Raw genomic sequence first — 21,568 nt, 5'->3', positions numbered from 1 at the left:
ACGATAGCAAAAACAAAATAAACACAAAAAACTGACAAGATTTAAAAGATTTAATAACCAGAATAGCCACCATTAGCCTTGTAAACAGTATACCTCTTCTTAATCATGCTACAAATCAATTTTCTAACAAATTCTAGTGGCAAATTTTCCCACAGTCACAAGATTTTCTCTTTTACCATATTATTTTTAGGGTGTAATTTCATCAATTCTTTTTTAATATTCATTTTTAATATTGATTTGTCAGGTATTTTTTTAGGGGAACGGCTTCACTCCCTCCATAAATGAAGTTTGGACATAAAGTCTCGCAACATTGCATATAGCAACACATTGTAGCGTTAAGTCTGTAGCAGTGCATTAAGTGATGGGACAACGTTGAAAAATACATTCTCTTTTATAATGTATTATTATTCTTTTATACATTATTTGTCTTTAGAAAGTACTTTTTCAGGAGATTAATGGCGTTTCAATTCATTTCAATAGGGAAATTTGATTTAACTCATAACTCAAGGTTCCACTGGATAGGAAAATATAGAAAATAAAAATGTAAAAATCCTTGTGCAAAAAATGTTAATACTTTTACATCTTCATTTGGCCTTTCCATCACCACTACAAATAAAAAGGGGCTCAGAGCTGATCCCTGATGGAGTCCCAATCCACCTTGATCTTCTCTGTTACCCCTACAGCACACCGTACCACCGTCTCACAGCGAGCATACATGTCCTGCACCAGTCTAACATACTTCCCTGCCACTCCAGATATCTTCATACAACACCAGAGTTCCCTTTTTGGCCCCCATTCATATGCTTTTTCTATGTCTACAAAAACACAATGCAGCTCCCTCTGGCCTTCTCCATACTTCTCTCTGCTCCATTACTGTAGTCCAGTTAATCTTCCCCACCCCTCACCCTCCTTGCTGTTCCTGCAAAGCTAATTCCGGTCATCTTCTGATGCTGCTTCCTGTGTTCCGCCTCCTTTTTTTCAGTCAGCTCAGAAAATTCAATGTCTTTGATTGACAGCGACGGAGATCGGATCTTTTCTCCAGGGCCTGTTGACCACACCCAATCAATGGCGAGTATCTAATCTGATATAATATAATGTACTATAATATAATATGTGAGCAAACCAATGGTCTTTTGCTGCTGTACAACTTAAAAACAACAAATTTCCCTGTTGATGGGCCAATCAATGGCAATTATCTAACCTTATATAATATAATAGAATATGAAAATTAATAAGACAGGTAGTGAAGTAAGAATTGCCTAAATAAACAAAATAATTCACAGATATGAATGTGTCAAATCCCCTTAAACCTACAAAATTAAATGCAAACATTGAAAAATAATTTCCCTAGAATTTAGCAAGATCACAAGTTAGCCAAAAAAAAAAAAAAAAAATTAAATTTAAAGACATGAAAAAAATCAGCATGAACTTGCCTGAAAACCAACAGGAAATTGTTTGAAAAAAGTGTTTGAAATTAGCAGGAAAGTGTGCAAAAAGTGTGCAAAAAAAAAAGGGTTTCAAACTTAACAAGAAATTGTGAAAATTAGCAAAAAAAAAAAAAAAAAAAAAGGGTAAAAACCAGCAAGAATCTGTGTGAAAATTAGCAAGAAACTGTGAAATTAAACAAAAAAGTGTTCGGGTCTTTTCCCCTGCGACTATCAGCCCCACCAGGTGGTTAAAATGATGCCCAAAACCTCGTAGTGCATCCTGGCCTGGAGTAAATACACCACCACGTCTGAGTATAGAGGTTTATTTCAGATGCGGCGCTACAATTTAGACGCCTGCCTCGAGAAAGACGTCCCTCCAGAAGGCCGGCGCTGACATACATTCAGAATTATAAGTGCCACCACACGGCCAACCAGGTGGTTGAATGAAGTGCAAAAGACAGATTATTTTTTTTCCCCCACAATTAAATCATCACGTAATAATTCAGCAAAACATAAACAATCACATTTACCATCTCACGCCAGTGTTACGGCGCTGTAGTGTCGGCTAGCCGCCGGCTAGGTGACGGGGTAGCGGACGGTGGAGTTGTTGCCGCAGTCGATGAACTCGTTGGTTTCCAGCGTCAGCTGCTCCAAGTGCGACAGGTACGAAATGTTCATCATTATCCTGCGGGACGAGGAGCAACGGGTTAGCCGGTGGATTGCGGATCGGCGTGTTTCAAAGGTCACATGACTTAACTTAAATGTTACTCCGTTTCTGATTATTTGGCGGTTCTTATTGACGCGTTAGCACGGCTATGTTAGCGCTATTCCCTTTCCGTTAAGTGTTCAAATCAAAAGGAACGACAAAGATGGACCTATTTCGAAACTAATGTAAAAGATAAGATAAACTTTATCGATCCCCATCGGGGAAATTTCTTTGTCACAGCAGCGTAACAGTTATAATGTCAAAAAGTAAAATAAATATGAATATAAATATGAATAAAGAAGCAGAAGATCCACAAATAAATAAATAGACCAGCAACAACAACAACAACATCACGGACAATAATGGACGCCATAAACGAGCGTTAAGGGTGACAAAAACACAACTAAACGACAGTATGAATAGAGTGACGATCGCAATGACAAGAATAAAAGAAATAAACAGAAATAGGCAGCAGGATGTTTGCGGGCCGGGACCAACAAGGATAAAAAAGACAGCAGTTTGGGCGTGACGTGGGAATGGGTGAAGAATATGCCGTCTGTACACCACTGGATTGTGGAATGCTATTGTTTTTTTTCCATATCCACTTAGTATCATTACTATTTTATATATCTTCTAGATGTTTTTGTTGCTATTGCTATTATTGCTATGAATATAATGTGAAAATTAATAAGACAGGCAGTGAGCAAACAGAATTGGCTAAAAAAAAAAATTCACAGATATGAATGTGGAAAATCTCCTAAAACCAAAAAAGAAAATCTTAACATTTGAAAAAGATTTTTTTTAGAATTTAGGAAGACCATAGATGAGAATCATCAGGAAATTGTTTGAAATGTAGCAAGAAAGTGTTTGAAATTAGCCAGACAATGTTTAAAGTTAGCAGGAAAGTGTATTAAAATGAGCAGAAGTGTTTTAAAATTAACAAAAAACTGATAATTAGCAAAACAGTTTGAAAATGAGCAAGAATCCAAGAAAATTAGCAAGAAACTGTGAAATATAGCAAGAAGCTGTGAAAATGTGCAAGAATGTGTTTGAAATAAAGCATTAATCTGTTTGGAATTTTGTAAGAAATTGTAAATGAGCAAGAGTCTGTTTGGAAATGAGCAAGAATCAGTTTAAAATTTTGTAAGAAATTAAAAATCAGCAAGAATCTGTTTAAAATTTTGCAAGATATTGGAAATTTGCAAAAACCTGTTTGAAACTGAGCAAGAATCTGTTTGAAATGTTTTAAGAAATTGAAAATGGGCAAAAATCTGTTTGAAATTTTGTAAGAAATTGAAAATTTGCAAGAATCTATTTGAAATGTTGTAAGAATTGGAAACTAGCGAGAATGTTTTTGGAAATCAGCAAGAATCTGTTTGAAATTTTGTGAAAAATTGAAAATGAGCTAGAATCTTTTTGGAAATGAAGCAAGAATGTGTTTGAAATTTTGTAATACATCGAAAATGAGCAAGAATCTGTTTGGAAATGAGCAAGAATCGCTTTCAAATTTTGTAAGAAATTAAAAATGAGCAAGAATCTTTTTAAAATTTTGCAAGAAATTAGAAATTTGCATAAACCAGTTTGAAACTGAACAAGAATCAGTTTGAAATGTTGTAAGAAATTGAAAATGAGCAAGAATCTATTTGAAATGTTATAAGAATTGGAAACGAGCAAGAATGTTTTTGGAAATAAGTAAGAATCTGTTTGAAATTTTGTGAAAAATTGAAAATGAGCAAGAATCTGTTTGGAAATGAAGCAAGAATGTGTTTGAAAATTTGCAAGAAATTGAAAATGAGCAAGAATCTGTTTGAAAATGAGCCAAAAAAAATGAAAAACGAGCAGGAACATTAAAAATCGGAGCCTCTTTTCCGAGGAGCTTGAAGAGCGACACTCACTGTAGCTTCAGGAACAGCACGCGGATCTTGATGGAGCTCTTCTTGCAGTACTGGCTGACGGACAGGAGAAGAAGGAGAAGAAGAAGGGATGAGGCCACGTCTCGGAGAGCAAAGAAGGAGCAGAAAACAACCTCAAACTTACTGGAGGCCATGGTTGGTTAACGTCAGATCGAGGGTGAACTTGTACTGCGAGAGGTTAGAGAAGGAGGATGTCAGACTTACGAGTGTGTGTGTGTGTGTGTGTGTGTGTGAGAGTGTGTGAGACGCTTACAGATCTCAAAGTTCGGGGCTGGATGACCGACGTGTTGGATATGGTGATTTTACCCAGGACCTCGTCCAACACCAGACCGTGAGCGGAGAAGGTGTCGATGTGGACGGGGACAAAGTTCTGGTTGTTGACCTTGATCAAACTCTGGTGTGTGGAAAGACACACACACACACACACACACACACACGCATGCATGCATGCACAAACATAAATCCAAGTTAAAAACATCTATAAAAAGAAAATTTGCCAGAGGTGCTGTGAAAATTTGCAAGAAATTGTTTGAAAATTAGCAGGAGTCTGTTTGGAAATCGGCAAGAACTTGTTTGAAATGCGCTAGACACTGGAAATAAACTTTATATCATTTGAAAATTAGCAATAAACATTAAAACTGAGCAAAAAAGTGTTTGAACTAAAAAATGTGCAAGAACCTTTTTGAAAAATTGAAAAAACACACGGATGCATACACACAAATTCTCGTTTAAAAAACCTACAAAAAATGAAAATTAGCATGAAACTGTGAAAATTTGAAAACACACAAATCCATGTTGAAACTATCTACGAAACGAAAGTCATGGAAATTATTTAGAAAATTTGGAGAAAAAAAACAAATCCCCATTAATATTATCTTCAAAGTGAAAATTAGCAAGAAATTGTTTGAAAATTTGAAAACACACACTTACATACACAAATTCTCGTTATAAAATCTACAAAATAAAAATTTGCATAAAACTGTGAGCATTTGAAAACACAAATCCATGTTGAAAATATCAACAAAATGAAAACCATCATGAAACTGTGTAGAAATGAACTAGAAACTGAAAATTACAAGGAAATTATTAAAAAAATATGGAAAAAAATCCACATTAAAAATATCTATATTTTGAAAATCAGAAAGAAACTGTTTAAAAAATGTTAAGAATCTGTTTGGAAATGAGCAATGGACTATGTGTCAATAACTGTAAAATGTGTAAAAATTCATAAACAGATTGATAGTTTTTAAAGAAATTGTTTGGAAAAATTGTTTGAATCTGTTTGGAAATGAGCAAGAATCTGTTTGAAATGTAAGAAATTGAAAATGAGCAAGAATCTGCTTGGGAATGAGCAAAAATCTTAAATTTTGAAAACACACACACTTACATACACAAATTCTCGCTAAAAATATCTACAAAATAAAAATTTGCATGAAATTGTGAACATTTGAAAACACACAAACCCATGTTGATAAATATCTACAAAATGAAAATCAGCGTCAAATAGTGTGGAAATGACCAAGAAACTATGAAAATTACGAGGAAATTATTTGGAAAATTTGAAAAAAAAAAAAAAAAAAATTCACATCAAAAATATCCATAAAATGAAAATCAGAAAGAAACTGTTTAAAAAAAATGGTAAGAATCTGTTTGGAAATGAGCAATGGACTATGTGTAAATAACTGTAAAATGTGTTTAAAATTCATAAACAAATTGATAGATTTTAAAACTAAAAGCCGTCCAATGCATTAGCAGCCCCCGGCACTGAGTAATGAGTAATATTATCTCTAAAGTAGTGTGCAAAGTACTTTGACCAGTACGTTGCGGTGCAGCTTTAGTCCACGACGAATTCCCGGGTGGACGGCGGGCGCCGCTCACCGTGACCTGGATGTTGGTGTAGTTTTCCTCAGGGAAGACCATGACGGACAGCACGGAGACGGGCGTCAGGGAGACGCTCCTCGGGAAGAGGAAGAAGAGGATGAGGAAGCACAGGAAGAAGCACGTCATCACGGACACCGAGACATACAGCTTCCTGGACAAAAAAAAAAAAAAACATAAAAAAGTACAATTAGTAGTAATAACAGCATCTCCTTGTGTTTTGGCAATAATATATTTGTTTATTGAATGAAAAGGATTTTTGTCTTTTGCGGATTTGCATCCTTCATAGCCGTCATTATAATTTGTTTGATTTTATTTTATTTTTTTTTAACCAAATTGTACTGAAATGCTGGCTTAAATCTCACAGTTGAAATGATTTTGCCTGCATTGCCGATAGTGTCCACTAGAGGGCGCACTTTCGACAAAACAAACCACATATATGGCACAATGTGTTTCGTTTTGTACACACACACACATATATATATACACACAGGACTGTTTCAGACAATGAGAATATTGTTATAAAGTTCTTTATCTTCTGTAATGCAATTCAAAAAAACAAAAATTACTTTTTCATGACATTCTAATATTTTGAGATAGGATTTTTGAGTGTTGTTAAGATGTAAGCCATAATCAGCAATATAAAATAAGAAAAGGCTTGCAGTATTTTAATTTCTTTAATTTTAATATTTTTTTATTCCTCTTCCTTCTGCCGCAAGGAATCTCAAAATTTTGTACTTAAAACCTTAAAACACTTTACAGCCTTGACTTTGAGACTTTATAGTTTTATTTGTATTTGTTATTCTCACACCCTTTTTTTTTTACTGTTTATACAATTTCCTACTATTATTTATCATTGTTATTTTTTACTTGAAACTGGCACAACAATGTTCTTCGGGATAAATAAAGTTGTCTTATCCTTATTCTTCTTATTTCAGTTGATTTGTAATGAATCCAGAACGTATGACATTTTTGTTTTTGCAATTGCATTACAGAAGATAAAGATCTTTATCACAATATTCTAATTTTCTGAGACAGTCACGTCTATACACACACACACACACACACACACACACACAGATATATTGCATATTTATATACTCTTTTTCTTTATAATAAATACAATTTGGCTCATTTTAAGTTCGTTTCCTGCTCACATTTACTTTTTCGGGTAAATTTTGTGTTCTATACAGAGTTAAATATATATGTATTTCTTCTCAATTTGGCTATTTTCCACAGGAACAGAAAATCATCTGCCTCCCCCCTCCATGTATTTATGTACTGAACATATTGAAAGTATTATTAATAATTAAAAGTACACCCCCGTATATCCATATTCCTCACGTGCGCGGGGGCTTCAGCCTGTTGTCGTTGCAGGGAATCACCGCCACCAACTGGTTCGCCTGGCCTGTCGAAGCAAAGCAGAAGTGAGGCGCCCTCGTCTCCAACGCCAAAGTCACCGCCGAAAACACGCCGCAACCGAGGATTCGCTCTTCGAAACTTGTCTTATTTCGGTTAAACCCACCTCTGGGGATCCGTCCCGTGCCGCGACAAGTGGGGCAGATGTCCGGCGAACTCGCGCATGTGCCGCTGTACGGCGGGAAGGATTTGAACAGTTTCTCCGTTTCCATGTTTTTCCCGCTGGTCTCGGTGCGGCTGCGACGCCTGCGGGGGGGAGACGAACGCCGCTCAGCAACTGCCGCCATCTTTAACCCTTTTCCCGAGGGATCCCCGACTTCCAGCGGCCGGATAACATTTTGCGCTAGCAACGAGATGAAGTTTGGAACCTGTCAGCTCCCAGGACATGCCAGCTAAAAGTGGGGGACCGCTTTCAAGTAACCACGGCAACAGGAGACCCTCAAGACACCTCGTCGGAAGCGAAACCGGCGCTACGAAGCGGACTTTCCCGGAGCGGCACCTGAAATCGCAGCTCATTTTCTGGATTTTCTCGCCACTTTGCCGCCGAAGACGATGAGAGAAAATCTCCCTGAGCTCGCCGGCTACTTCCTGTTTACCTTATCGGCTCGTTCGCCGCATGTATTCCTGTTCTTGCCGGTGTCCAGGTGGCTTCTGAGCGTCTTCCCAGTTCCGACTGGAGGATCGTAAAAGGGCGGCAGGTGAGTTTGGGACTTCCGTCCCCAACTGCCATCATTTAAAAGCCTGTTTTTATTGTCATTCTGTGATATCTGTGGGAGTGACGCGGCGAATGAGTTTTACTGTCCGGAAAGCGGAGCCTCAGAGCACAAAGACCATTTTTGTGACCGGAAAAAAGAACAGGAAGTGAACTCAGCTGGGGTTCCTGTTTGACGGAAACTCTTGATATCATCGCTCAGTTTCTCAGTTTTTTTCTTATGTATCTACACTTTATGGCCAAAAGTATTGGCTTACCTGCCTTGACTTGCAGAAGTGACATCCCATTCCTCATCCATAGGGTTCAAGTCCACCTTTTGCAGCTAGAACAGCTTCTGCTCTTCTGGGAAGGCTGTCCACGAGGTTCAGGAGTGCCAAAAGTATTGGCCCACTTGCCTTGACTTGCAGAAGTGACGTCCCATTCCCAATCCATAGGGTTCAATATGATGTTGGTCCACCCTTTGCAGCTAGAACAGCTTCTGCTCTTCTGGGAAGGCTGTCCACGAGGCTCAGGAGTGTGTTTATGGGAATGTTTGGCCGTTCCTCCAGAAGTACATTTGTGAAATCGCACGCTGATGTCGGACGAGAAGGCCCGGCTCTCTAATTTGTCCCAAAGGTGGTCTATCGGGTTGAGGTCAGGACTCTTGCAGGCCAGTCAGACTCTGTCAGCCATGTCTTTCTGGAGTTTGCTTTGTGCACTGGTGCACCATCATGTTGGGAAAAGAAGGGTCCAGCTCCAAACTGTTCCCACCAAGTTGGGAGCATGGAATTGTCCAAAGTGTCTCGGTATGCTGAAGCTTTCAGAGTTCCTTTCACTGGAACTAAGGGGCCAAAAACAAGCCCATACCATAATCCCCTCTCCACCAGACTTCACAATGCAGTCAGACAAGTAGCGTTCTCCTGGCGACCACCAAACCCAGACTCGTCCATCGGGTTGCCAGCGCGATCCTTCACTCCAGAAAGCGTCTCCACTGCCTTGGAGTCCAGTGGTCCCGACCACTTGCACTTGCACTTGTTGACGTGTGGCTCGGATGCAGCTGCTCGGCCGTGGAAACCCATCCTATGAAGCTCTCTGATCACTGTTCTTCAGCTCATCTGAAGGACACATGAAGTTTGGAGGTCTGTAGCCACTGACTCTGCAGAAAGTCTTCTCCTTTGGGCTTTTCCCTTCAGGGGAATCAACCCTCTCCATCTAACCCTGTTCTCTGGAGCCTCATCTCTCACACCAACTAACTTCATATCCTCTCTCACTACATCCAAAAGTCTTCTCTTTGGTCTTCCTCTAGACCTCCAATTCCTGCATCCATCTACCAATATATTCACTCTCCCTCCTCTGTCCATGACCCGACCGTGACCTTCTCTCCAAAACATCTAACATGATGGACTCCTTCCTGATCCTCTCCATCCTGGTCGCTCCCAAAGAGAACCTCAGCATCTTCATCCCTGCAACCTCCAGCTCTGCCTCCTGCCTTTTGGTCATTGTCACTATTTGTAGACCATCTCACCACTGTCTTGTCCACCTTTCCTTTCCTTCTGACCAATAGTCTTCTCTCTCTTCGTACCCCTGACACTTTTCTCCACCCATTCCAACCTGCTTGGACCCGTCTCTTCACCTCTTTTCCACGCTCTCCATTGCCCTTGTTGACCCCAAGTACCCCAAGATGTCCAACTTCTTGATCTCCACTCCCTGTAGCCTCACCTTCCCCCCGAGTTCCTTTCCTTCACACACAAACACTCAGTCTTGCTGCGACTAACCTTCATTCCTCATCTATAAAAATGTCTACGCAATATTTTTAGGATCAGTACATCGGACGAGGGGCTAAATTGTCCGGACAGTTTAGGGCACACGGCCCAATTTGGTGACCACTAAAATCAAAGCGTAATTACCAAGAAGTAACTTCAAGTCCAAATGTTTCCTTTGTTTTAGTGTAAAGGAGAACAGGGAAATGATAAAAATATTCATATATAATGAACAGTTCCTTTAAATAATGCGTGACGAACAACTCGAGATTGGTGAAGAAAGGTGCAATTTCAACCGCCCTATGCCTCACTTCTGCCTTCTCAGTTCTGTTATATTTGTTATATTTTTCACTTGCTGCATCCACACCGAGCATACAAGTTCCTTATTAACCCCAACCAACAAATAAGAAGTGGTCCATTTTTCTTGGAACACCCGACACTCCATGTTTCTCTTTTTCTACGAGCACGATGGGGATGTCGGATCCGACGGAAAAGCAGATACGTTTCTAACAAGACGTAAAAATGCTATTTCTGGACCCGGAAGCTACATTGCAGCCACTGCTGTAAGTTCTGAGTCCCATAAAGTGCCGTGTCGCTAACACTGACTTAACCAGCACTTCCCTAGCAGGCTTTTTTATTTAAAAAAAAAAAGGAGTAATGTTAATATATAATTGTTCAAATTGTAGATTTCTCCCACAGGCCGGATCGGACCACCTGGCGGACCCGTACCGGCCCGCGAGCCGTACGTTTGACGAACCCCAGTTTCCCATATCAGCAAAGATGGCGGAGGATTTAACGTTTAATAACACAGTCATAAGCCACTTTTGGAGACCCTGATCCAGGGCAGGTAAAACATTACCAACAAGCTCTCGTTGTTGTCCATGTTTTTGTTTTTTGTTTTTTTTGTAATAATCGACAAATTTGCATTATTTCAACCACGACCCTCCCGGTAGCAGGAAATCAAATTTTGTATAAAAAAATATAAAAAAAAAAACAATCAAAAAAGGATTACTCATGCTGGTTGCATTACGGAGGACATCTGGTTACACGTTTCGTTTTCTTTTGTTGACTCAGCAAACTCTCCACCAACCTCTTATTGTTATTTAACACAAAAAGGGATAAAAATGGATTATTTTAAAAAACAAACTGCGCACTGAATGCTCGGAACTCACCTGACCGGCCGCAGGAGCCCGGATGTGCGAGAGGGACTTCTGAAGCCTCCGCTGGCTTTTGGGAGGTGTGTGTGTGTGTGTGTGTGTCTGTGTGTGTGTGTATGTCTGTGTGTGTGTGTGTGTGTGTGTGTGTGTGTGTGTGTGTGTGTGTGTGTGTGTGTGTGGACCACTGTCACTTCCCGCTTTTGGAAAGTGTACGCGCTTTCTTGAGAAGGCGAGGCAGGAAGTCGGGGGCGCGCAGGTGACGTCAACGTACGCGCAATTTTATTTTATTTTTTTATTTTTATTTTTTTTTGGGGGGGGGGGGGAGTACTACGTGCACATTTACACGTTCGGCGGCTGCAGTACTACACTACTGCAGTATTCGTTCACGGAAAGTACCCCCCCCCCCCCCAAAAAAAAACCCCTCAAAAACTACAAATGCGAGGCTCCTGCCCCGCGCGCTCCACACATGCGCACAACGTGTTTGTGCAAAGCCAGGGCGGAAGTGTTGACCCGTTTGTTTTTATTTTTATTTTTAATTTCAAACGCCTGACACAGGGTAAACCCTTTAAATAATCTAGTTTTAATATTATAATTAAATTTATTTAAATGTTTTGTAACTTAAACTCAGAAATCGAAGTTCAACTTATTTTCCTTTGTATTAGACTATCACTTTTTAATTCCTCTCCCTTTGGCTGAAATCTCAAAATATTTGTACTTAAAACCTTAAGACACTTTTCTAGCCTTGACTTGTTACTTAGACACTTTATAGTTTTTGTATTTCTTATTCTCCCCCCTTTTTTATACTGTTCATACAATTTCCTACTTTTATTTATTATTGTTGTTTTACTTAAAACTCTGGCACAACAATTTCCTTCGGGATAAATAGTTATTCTTATTATTACATATATTTTCATACATGTGGATTTTTTAAATGTTGAGTCGATAGATAACAGAAATGATCACCTCATACTGGAAACCCTCAATTTAGTCACAAGGATATTTTATTGTGGCACAAAAGAGGAATGTTATAAATATTTTATTGATGGGAGAGTCAGAATCAACCATTTTAAATACTGAACTTTATTTGCTCATGCCCTTAAAATGGGCACCGGCGTGGAGGACCTGTTATCTCTTCATAAACGTCAATATTTAACCCGCCTTTTCTCCCAAAGACAGAAACGAGACAGCCGAGTGTATTAAGGTACGAGCCGATAAAACCTACATTAGCATCGTCTCAGCGTCAGGAAAAACTAAATGTTCCCGATTATGATCACTTCCCCCTTTTTTTACATAATCGCTGGTGTTTCTTCATTCGCCGCGTTTTATCACATCGTCATAAACGCTGACTTGCGAGTGATTTCAATTTTGCTCAACACTGGGCAGCACGATGTTAATTTCATGTTTGTTTCTGTCATTTCCAGTTGTCATTTCCCATGAGATGGGACGGTAATCCCCTTCTGCGTGACCTCTGAACCCTCTGGACCCTCTGGACCCTCTGAACCCTCTGAACCCTCTGAACCCTCTGAACCCTCTGTCCAAGCCAGACCTGCAGGCAGGTGAGAACCAGGTGATGTGCAATTAAGTTTATTGGTGGATTCGACAGCAGAAGGTTGGAGGTGTTTACATCCCTCCGGCCGTTGGAGGGCAGATTGAGAATCTATCCGGGGGAACAGGGGGGAGGAACAACGACAACGGATCGCGTGCGCACACACACACACACACACACACACACACACCAGTGAAGCTGATGATGCCAGGAGATGGAGTAGGTTTCTGGAAAGGCAGGTGTAGGATGGGCAGTGTGTGTGTGTGTGTGGAACAATAACGTAGATTATATTCCGCTGCGACCGTGCTAGCAACACGAGACATGCCACTTATCTCTACGCCGCAACCTGTCATGCAGGTGTTTGCTTGGAAAAACCGTCGTGTGTGTGTGTGTGTGTGTGTGTGAGAGATGCGATGCGCGTGAACGGCGATCCGCTCAGGAGTCGGGTATACATTCCACATGTCAACATCTAAAATAACAGTACTGCTGATACAGGAGAATTGCATTGTTCAGGCGGGTAATCTGTGATAATCTGGTGGCGCTACGGCGCCGCTCGGCCGTAAAGTGTGCACACTACCTGTACATGGCGAGCGGCGCCTCATCACACACACACACACGGCTAACATCTGCTTTTTTTTTTTTTTTTTCAATATATATAGTTTTCTACCACATCCCACGCTCTAAAGGTGGCTGCTCTACTCGAGGTCCCCCAGAGCCGAGACGCCGCGTCCCGGTAAAGCGGGCTTGGCGTGGGTCGGACAAGCACGGGTAAGGATCCTTTCGCCGCCGTGTCCGCGGTGCGTTCAGGGTCGTGGGAAAGCGGAGGGAAAAGCCAAATAATTCAGTCCATCTTGAAGCAAAAGTGACCCCCGTTCCTTTTTTTTTGTTTGTTTTTTGTTTTTCCAACCCGCTGAATGATTTCCACACGTTGGTCCGAATTACCAGTTGCTCCTCGGGAGATAAAATATAGAAAGACATATTCAGTTCAGTCAACACACACACACACACACACGTACAATGAGGGAAATCGCTTCCCGCTGTGTCCTCAGACGGGGGCGGCGGCGGCGGCGGCGGCGCTCTGGCCGTCCTCCGCCATCTGCACCAGCTCGTTGACGGTGTGCAGCAGGCTGTAGCCGTGCTTCCTCAGCAGCTGCTGGTTGAGCCGCTGGTCTCTGAAGCCCATCTCCAGCAGCATGGCCATCATGGAGGGGTCCTGCCGGCCGGTCGGGTCGATGCCGCGCTGCAGCCGGGCGGGGGAGGGAGAGGTTAAACGGCGAGGTCACGGCGAGAGGAACTTTCCGGCGGGAGGGGAACCCCCTGGAGCCCACCTGTATGGAGCAGTTGGGTCCGGTGAAGAGGGCCTTGTAGGCGGACGCCGCCACGGAGAGGGCGCCCTTGACCAGCCCCTCGGTGATGCCTCCCTGGGCCCTGGAGGTGAGGCACGCAACGCCGTCGTCACGGAAACATGTCAAGCGGATAGCGCGAGGCGTCTCCTCTCTGCGAGGCCCTACCTGGGCTGCAGCGCCTGGCAGGGCCTGGGGTTGTACGTCTCGAAGGCACTGGATGCTGAGCCGGCAGATCTGGACAGACCCGACGATACTGCGGACGCAAACAGGAAGAATAATAAAAAAAAAAAGAAAAAGGAAATAACGGCCGCTGAGGCTACAAACGCCCTCCTCCCTCCCTGGCTTCCTCTCCTTCTGCAGAAGCCACTTCCTTTTCCAACTTCTATATCCAGCTGGCGTGATAAATAATCGCCCCTGACTTGTTTTTTGGGAGGATCACATGACTCCAGAGAGGACTCGTGTGTGTGTGTGTGTGTGTGTGTGTGTGTGTTGAAGTTTCCACAAACACATTACTGCGTATTCATATGATCACTTGTACTTTTTTCCCGCCGCGTTCAGTCAGAGATACTGCGTCCGACCACCCTGTGGTACAAGTACACTCTTATACTACAACTTTTACCATTACTGCTTTTTTTTTTTTTTTTAATGAATTCCTATCGTGTGGAACAGGAAGTGGCGTGCACAGCGAGAACAGCTTGTACCATATGTACAGTGTGTATTGTTTGTAGAGTGTGTTGTGTCACTGCGTCCAGGAGGCTAACCGTTAGCGTGCCCCCTCGGCTGCCGTGGTTCACGGCCCTCTGGGTTCTGCTCCTCTGCCAGGTACAGCGCCTCGGACCTGGAACCCACACACACACACACACACACACACACACATTCATCTTCGTTCCTTGTTTCTCCTCCAGAAGGCGGCGCCTGAATGTTGCTGATGATCACCTGGGTGAGTAGAGGGGCGGCGGGGGCGGGAGGGGGTCGGTCGTGGCGGGCGGCGTCACCACTTTGGGCGCGAGCGTCGAGGCGTCGAAGGTTTGCGAGGCGCACGGCATCTGCCCGACGCCGTGGGCGTGCGACACCGGGGACGGCCAGGTGTTCGCCGAGGGTTTCCCGGCGTCCGGCGGCTCCGCCTCGCCCTCGCCGTCGGGCTGCAGCACGGCGGAGCTGTAGATGGACTCGCCCAGGGGCCGGCTGGTGTCGAAGCAGTCCGGGAGGACGATGATGTAATCGTCGCAGGACGACGCCGAGGACGCCTGGCTGCTGACCTGAGGAGGACACGGCGTCAGGAACGGCGTCAGGAACGGCGTCAGGAACGGCGTCAGGAACGGCGCCAGGAACGGGCGTGGCGATTCTGTCCGCGCCCACCTCGTCCCAGTCGTCCCCTTTGGCCTCCTGCCGCAGCTCCTTCAGGTTCAGAGCTCCGTCCAGGTCTTCGGCGTCCTCCTCCTCCTCGTCGGTGTCGAGAGGCGGGTTTTCCTCCTCTGGTTCCAGTGGACGGGCTTTTAAAATAAAATAAGACGGTAAGTATCTGTGAAAGGCCTCCCTGCGGTCCCGGAGGATCCGGATCCAACCTGGCCGGGTCTCCTCCTGCTCCTGGGCGGAGGGTCCGAGGGCCCGACCCCTGACCTCCTTCTCCCCCTGCGTCGTCTCCTTCTCGCCGCCGCCGCCTCTGGCCAGCACTGCAAACGTGTTTGGGTTTAGAGTCAAAGACTCTGAGAGCGGAGCGGCGTTGGGAGCGGCGGCGCCTCACGCTGGGTCCTGCCGGGCGGCGGCGGCGCCCTGCGCGGGGGCCGGTGGTCCGGAGCCTCCTCCAGGGTCAGCGAACGGATGACCGTCTCGCAGAGGAACTGGGCTCCGCTGATCTCCTCCTCCTTCTCCTCCTCCGTGGTCGTGGTCATCAGGGGTTCCCGAGGCTCCCGCTGGGGCCGCAGCCTCACGCCTGTGGAGGAAACGCCGCCGGGGGGTCGTCTTCTCGTCTCGCGGCGCGAGACAAGCGACGGCGCCGTCCTCTTACCGAAAAGCTTGCGTACGCCCGTCACCTCGCCGTCGTCCGGCTTCTCCAAGAGCGGCGCGTCGTGGGGCAGCGGGGACATGCAGGGGGTCAGATCTGCGGACGGGACGGGACGCGGAATCTGAATTGCGGCTGGCGATCGGACACGAGGCGGGCGGCGGCGGCGGCGGGAGAGGCTCTCACCCACGGGCGTGTTGTTGGGCACTTTCTCCAACTCCTGCACGATGTTTATATCCAGCAGCTCGAAGGACAGAAGGTCCTGGGAAGGAAAAGACACCAGACGCGGGGCGACGGTCACCAACGGAGAAGCGTGCGTTTGCCGGACTCGTCCGGACGGCGGCCGGCCGGAGCACCTGTGCGGTCAGCAGGTCGACGGAGGGGAAGTAGAGGTCGTCGTGGCTCAGGTCCGCAGAGAAGCCGCTGTCCCGCGACCTCAGCTCCTTCTCCGCCGGCCTCGGCTGCTCCTTCTGAGGAGCACAACCACAACGCCGTCAGTGGCGGGGAGGAGGGGGCGGAGCTCCGGCTCACGCCGACGTCGCGCCTCCGGATCCACCGAGGTTTTCGTCTCTTGGAACCGGTTACTGCCGCGGCTCCTTAAAAATTCTATCTCGGCGGACTTGCCGGTCGTTTGCTCTGCTGTTCCAGGGCGCTGCGGCCGTTGCCGGGGTCGACCACGATGCTGCACCAGACGCGCGGGCCGAACTGGCAGCCGCAGTGCGCCAGCCGCCAGTGGGAGGTGTACGTCCCCTCCATCACGGGGGCCACGAAGGCCACGCTGACCACGCCCACCTGCCCCGGGAGCAGCAGGGGCACCGGAACCTCCCGCCTCTCCTCCGACGCCAGGCCCAGGTTTCCCCACATGAACACTAGCTGGGTGCACGCACACACACACACACACACACAAAAATAGGAGTACACATCCAAAGAAAGCACAGACAGCGTTTGGATGTTGTCACACACACACACACATACATAAAAATAAATAGTACAGGGGTTGGCAACCCGCGATGTGACTCCCTGTGGCTTTGGAAAATAACTGAGCATTTAAGTTAATTATTTTTTAAATTTAAAGATCATGGCGATCGTGTAACATCTCATTGAAACGTGTTAAATTGTTTTTTTTCCACTCTTAAATGAGTGCACGTGTCAGTAAAAGGATGGCAGCACACGGCTGTCGGTGGATAATTTAAGTTCTGCTTTTTTTTTTTTTTTTTTTTTCATAAATACATGGACTCAAATAGACATTGGAGTATTTTGCTTAAAAGTAACCTTCGAGCCAATGTCTTTTGTTCATAATTCAAACAAACATGTGTATAATTACACATGTAATTTAATTTTCTTTGCAGGTGTTCATTGATTTAAAAAAAAAAAAAAAAAAAAAATAGATGCCGTGTTAATGAATTTTAAATTCCAAAGGGGTGTGAACGGGTCCAAATGGTTCTCCTGAGTGGTAAAGGTTGCTGATCCCTGAAATAGGAAAACACATGCGAAGAAAAGCGCAGACAGCGTTCAGATGTCGTCACACACACACACACACACACACAGAGTGAGTGACAGAAGGGGCTCGGAGGGCAATGGCTTCCTGTCAGGCCGGGCGTCTAAGCGGGCGTTAAGAGGAGAAAAGCTAGGCAATGGGTTGAGTGGAAGAGGGGGGGCGAAGAGCGTCCTCTGGACGGGCGGGAGGGGGTACCTTGGTCTCTGACGTCCAGCTGATTGTGCCCGAGTTCCTCATCTTCCAGTATTTGATGAACTTGGTGCCGGGCTCCAGACGCGTGCCGTCAGGCAGATTTTCATCCAGAAACAAGGCGGCCATAGTGGGCACCAAGGACGTGTGCGAGACCCCGGGACCCCTGGTTTCAAGTGTACAGAGCATTGTTGAAAACGGCCCTGGTTTCGTATAACACCCATCTCTTTCGTTCTCTACGAATCAAAAAAAGCAGGACCCCCGGATTTTTTTTTTTTTTTTTTTTTTTGGTTGTTTCGTTTTGTTTGTTTTGCAGCTCAAAAGCATTTCTCTTAGAAAATCTACGAAGCAGCAGCAGCAGCGGCGGCGGCGGCGGCGGCAGTTTTCACATCGAGGTAGTTCCGACATTTTCCACCACCCCGGAGCGGCCGGCGACACACGCAAACAGACTAGATAACAAAGATGGCATTTTCTTTTCTTGGAGAGAGAGAAAAAAAAAAAAAAAAAAAAAAAAAAAAAGGTTCGCATCCATGCTGGGTCCGAGTTACCCAGCACTTGGCGGACGCCCTTCCGAGGTGGCGCTTACTCTGGACTGGAGGCCTGGGGTTCGGGGGCCGGGGCGGGGACGGGGCCTTGGGCTGGGGCCGGACCCGAGGCAGTGTCTGAGGCAGCGGGCGGGGGCGGGGCGGGGGCCTGGGTGGAGGCGGAAGCCATGTTAGTCAGGTTGGCTCTGCCAGAGGTAGAGGGCCCGCTCCACTGCAGCCCCCTCTTCTCCAGTTTCAGTTTCTTCTTGATTTCCTTCACTTCGGCTCTGAGCTGCCTCCTTTCTGCTTTGAGGCGCTGTCGCTCGGCCTTGCGCACAGTCCTGTCTCCTCGCCTCGGGAACCTGGTTTGGGATGTTATCAGGAAGACCTATTTGTTGACTATCAAGAGTTTGAAATTCAAAAAAAAAAAAACAAAAAAAAAAAAAAAAAAAAAAAAAAAAAACATCATCAAGTACGCTAAGCTAGCTTCTAGAGTAATTAGCATTCCTGCCGTGTATCTACTTTTTTTTTTTTTTTTTTTTTTTCCTCCGTTCAGGTCAGCAGAAACAGGTCAGAATTGTGACAATCGGCGACGCGACGGCGGAGAGCGGCGCCGCGCCCGGGCGGCTTTACCTTAATTCTCCTGACGTGCCGTGCTCGGGGATGGAGAGCGGCGTCTTGGTTCTCACCAGGCTGTGGCTGGGGTCGTGGCTGTGCCTGCACGTCTCGCACAGGATGCAGGACGGGCAAACGCTGGCGGAGAAAGCGTGGATTATTCAAGTTGAATTCGGGGAAAGAAATTAAAAAAAAAAAAAAAAAAAGTCCTCTGGTATTCCGGCTGTCTCGGAAAGTAAAAAAGGGACGACGGAGTTTGCGGAAAAGAAAGAAATCGGCATGTGTGTTATAAAATCACAAAGTCAGAGGATTCATTTCTGAAATGACATTTTATTTGGAGACGGTTCTAGAGCGGCGAGCGGGGGAGCTGTCTCTTCAAGGGCTTTTATTGTGTGAAATGGAAAGTGAGTCATGGATGTGACTAACGCGGGCCAAAGGTCTGGAAAACAAATAAAGCACGTGTGTGTGTGTGTGAGTGTGTGACCTGTTGACGCCGTCAGTCTTTGACCTTCATCAAACTGTGTGTTTAAAACCTTTTCTCCTCTTCCTCTAGAGGCTTAAACGGCTGCGCTGCGCTCGCCGTCCGCGCCCACCTGCACTTGTAGGCCCCTTCCGAGGTGAGCTTGTTGCAGCTGCTGCAGCTGGGGGTGTAGCCCAGGGAGCCGTTTGGGGCGGAAGGGCCCGGCAGGGGGCCGAAGGCGCCCCCGCTGGCCTCGGGGGGCTCGTCGGGCGACTTGTGGGTGCAGCACTGGCCGGAGAAGTCGGTGCACATCCTCTCCACCACCTCCTTCACCACCTCGTCCTTAAACTGGGTCCAGAAAAGCGGCGCTTAGTAGGGAACGCGGCGGCGGCGGCGTTACACCGGCGCTGGCTTTTACCTTCTCCATGTAGGACCGGAACCACATGGGAGGGGGTTCGTCCTCGGGTTTGCTGCCCCGGTTGTCCTTCACCGCCACCTGAGCACAAAGACCGGGGTTACCGCCGCGTGGATCCCAAATTGTTTCCTCGAAACGCGGCGGCGGCTCACAGCTTCTCGCTCTGGCGTGACCTGCGTGCCCTTATCCACCGTCTTGACCCTGGAGGGGTAAGGGGGCGCCGGGCGAAGGTCCCCCTTCAGCTCCTTCACCTCCGTCTTCAGCGGGCCGCCGCCGCACGCCTGGCCCTTCATCTTGTACACGTTCATGTGCAACTGGTTCCCCTGCTTCTCTGCGCTCTGTGCGGACGACAAACAGCCTGTGGCATTTCGCGGGACAATGAGACGCCGGCAGGCGAGACAATGTGCGTGCGCTGCGCTGACAAAAGGGCCAGCGGAGGTGTTGATTTATGGCGGCGGCGTCATTGTGTTTGCCCGTCTTATTTATAGAGCTGTGAATCAGCGCTGGGAGAAAGAGAACCCGGCGCTCTTTGTGCGCTTAAAGGTGTGGATGTGAGAGTTTGTGATTCTGCCTGCGTTTTCCCTTCACGCCGGTTTTGAAAAGAAAATCCGGCGGCGCTTCCGTACCTTGATGGCTTCTTCGTACTCATCTGCAAAAAAAAAAAAAAAAAAAATCGAGAAACAAACCGTGAGTGTCCGCTATCAGCAGCTCTTATTTCACGGTATGATCACAAAAAGCGCCTGTTGTTAGGGCCGACGAAAAAAGTTAAGTTGGTAAAACGACAGGGGATAAAAACTCACCTTGGCTGTTTATGCAGATCTGCAACAGACAGACAAGGTTCAGAGTAAATAAATGCATTCAAGGAGTTGTTATGATGGATCGAGTTGGCGCTCACCTCCTCATTGTCCTCGTCAAAGTACTTCACTTGAAAGTGGTTGATTCCAAAGGACGCTTTAATCTGAAAGAGCAATAAAGCGGATATAAAACAAACAACCAGACTGTGCAGCAACCTTTTAATCCCTTCCGCAAACACAGGAATAGCGATGCTATTTTGTTTAAAATTGCAGCTGAAAGTTACAAATCCCACATCATTAGCAGCGTTACACCCTTATTCCCATTTGCACGGGGTGTTGTTTTTAGCTTTCCTGACCCTGCTTGGTGGGATTTTGAGGATGTGTTCTAGAAAAGTACACATTTAAAACACGTTCATTTGAAAGAAACATTGCAAATACTGGGACAAGTCGAGTGCACGTTTGTTTGTTGATGTGTTGCACTATTTTGGGATGGATTTCCACCGTTTGCGTGGCGTTTAAAACACCGGCCGCACGTCACTCCTACGCACTTTAAAGCCTCCGGGGCCAACTGTCCATTATGTCTGCTGTATCCCGCATCCCTCCAACCGATATATTTTTGGAGGAGAGATTAACAATTCATTAGTTTTGGATTATTTATGTCAAACCCAGGAGGAGGGGGGGAGGGGGCTGCGCAACATTAGCACCCGACCGGAACCGTCGAATAACCACCGTCGCCAGGTGTACCGACGCCCCCTCCTCCCTCGGGGGTACGAGCCACCCCGGATGCGGGGCTAGCGTCGAGTGTCGCCGTCGAGGCCTCGTCTGTGGCCTTCTCTCTCTCTCTCTCTCTCTCTATTTCTTTCTTTCTCCTTCTCTCTCTCTCTCTCTCTCTCCGCCAAACTGCGCCAACGTTTAGCCGAGTCGCGTTTAAGCTAGCAGCTCACCCAGGCTTCCACCGACTCCCACTCCAGCTTGTCCAGCTCCTGGGCCAGGAATCTCTTCACGTTTCCGCGGAAGTTCACCTTGATCGTGACGGGGGGGCCCATATCGCGCGTTCACGGGCATATATCGGCGATTTTTCGCGATTGTCGCCGTTTGCGTCCCGATCCCTCGTCGCCCTGCTCGACTGTCTTCTCTTGTTTACATCGTCAGCTGCGTCGAAGGAGAAGAAGGGGGGAGGGAAAAGTGACGTCAGGCGCATGCGCGTTGGATACCGGAAGCCTACGCT

General features: G+C 46.1%; 2 protein-coding genes across 7 annotated transcripts; both read right to left on the bottom strand.

Moving 5' to 3' along the window:
• Positions 1-34: 34 nt before the first annotated feature.
• Positions 35-11,169, bottom strand: tmem106a (transmembrane protein 106A). 5 transcript variants are annotated; one of them, XM_086140137.1, is made up of 9 exons: positions 10,967-11,169; positions 8,313-9,149; positions 7,450-7,589; positions 7,269-7,332; positions 5,925-6,078; positions 4,300-4,440; positions 4,171-4,214; positions 4,029-4,078; positions 35-2,112 (listed from the first exon to the last, which is right to left on the bottom strand). In XM_086140137.1, exons 2-8 carry the CDS (start codon positions 8,351-8,353, stop codon positions 4,036-4,038), a joined length of 627 nt encoding a protein of 208 aa, XP_085996263.1. In that variant the 5' UTR covers positions 8,354-9,149; positions 10,967-11,169; the 3' UTR covers positions 35-2,112; positions 4,029-4,035. The 5 variants fall into 5 exon arrangements, with proteins under 5 accessions (XP_085996263.1, XP_085996264.1, XP_085996260.1 ...); XM_086140138.1 differs by having other exon boundaries at positions 8,317-9,149; XM_086140134.1 differs by having other exon boundaries at positions 4,029-4,082; positions 10,967-11,161.
• Positions 11,170-11,930: 761 nt separating this feature from the next.
• Positions 11,931-21,516, bottom strand: nbr1a (NBR1 autophagy cargo receptor a). 2 transcript variants are annotated; one of them, XM_086140131.1, is made up of 22 exons: positions 21,285-21,516; positions 20,442-20,504; positions 20,347-20,365; positions 20,173-20,195; positions 19,699-19,884; positions 19,550-19,627; positions 19,265-19,479; positions 18,690-18,809; positions 18,119-18,418; positions 17,539-17,698; positions 16,470-16,718; positions 16,202-16,315; positions 16,032-16,107; positions 15,852-15,944; positions 15,588-15,776; positions 15,409-15,516; positions 15,203-15,336; positions 14,780-15,102; positions 14,605-14,681; positions 14,009-14,096; positions 13,826-13,925; positions 11,931-13,737 (listed from the first exon to the last, which is right to left on the bottom strand). In XM_086140131.1, the coding sequence occupies exons 1-22, from the start codon at positions 21,384-21,386 to the stop codon at positions 13,543-13,545; spliced, it is 3,012 nt and encodes a 1,003-aa protein (XP_085996257.1). In that variant the 5' UTR covers positions 21,387-21,516; the 3' UTR covers positions 11,931-13,542. The 2 variants fall into 2 exon arrangements, with proteins under 2 accessions (XP_085996257.1, XP_085996258.1); XM_086140132.1 differs by lacking the exon at positions 18,119-18,418.
• Between the last annotated feature and the right edge of the window lie 52 nt (positions 21,517-21,568).

The sequence above is a fragment of the Fistularia commersonii genome, chromosome 32 (assembly GCF_037954325.1).
Source record: "Fistularia commersonii isolate RoL2024-O1a breed Wild chromosome 32, RoL_Fcom_v1.0, whole genome shotgun sequence".
NCBI classification, from domain to species: domain Eukaryota; kingdom Metazoa; phylum Chordata; class Actinopteri; order Syngnathiformes; family Fistulariidae; genus Fistularia; species Fistularia commersonii.
This window is presented reverse-complemented; position numbering and strand designations above follow the sequence as displayed.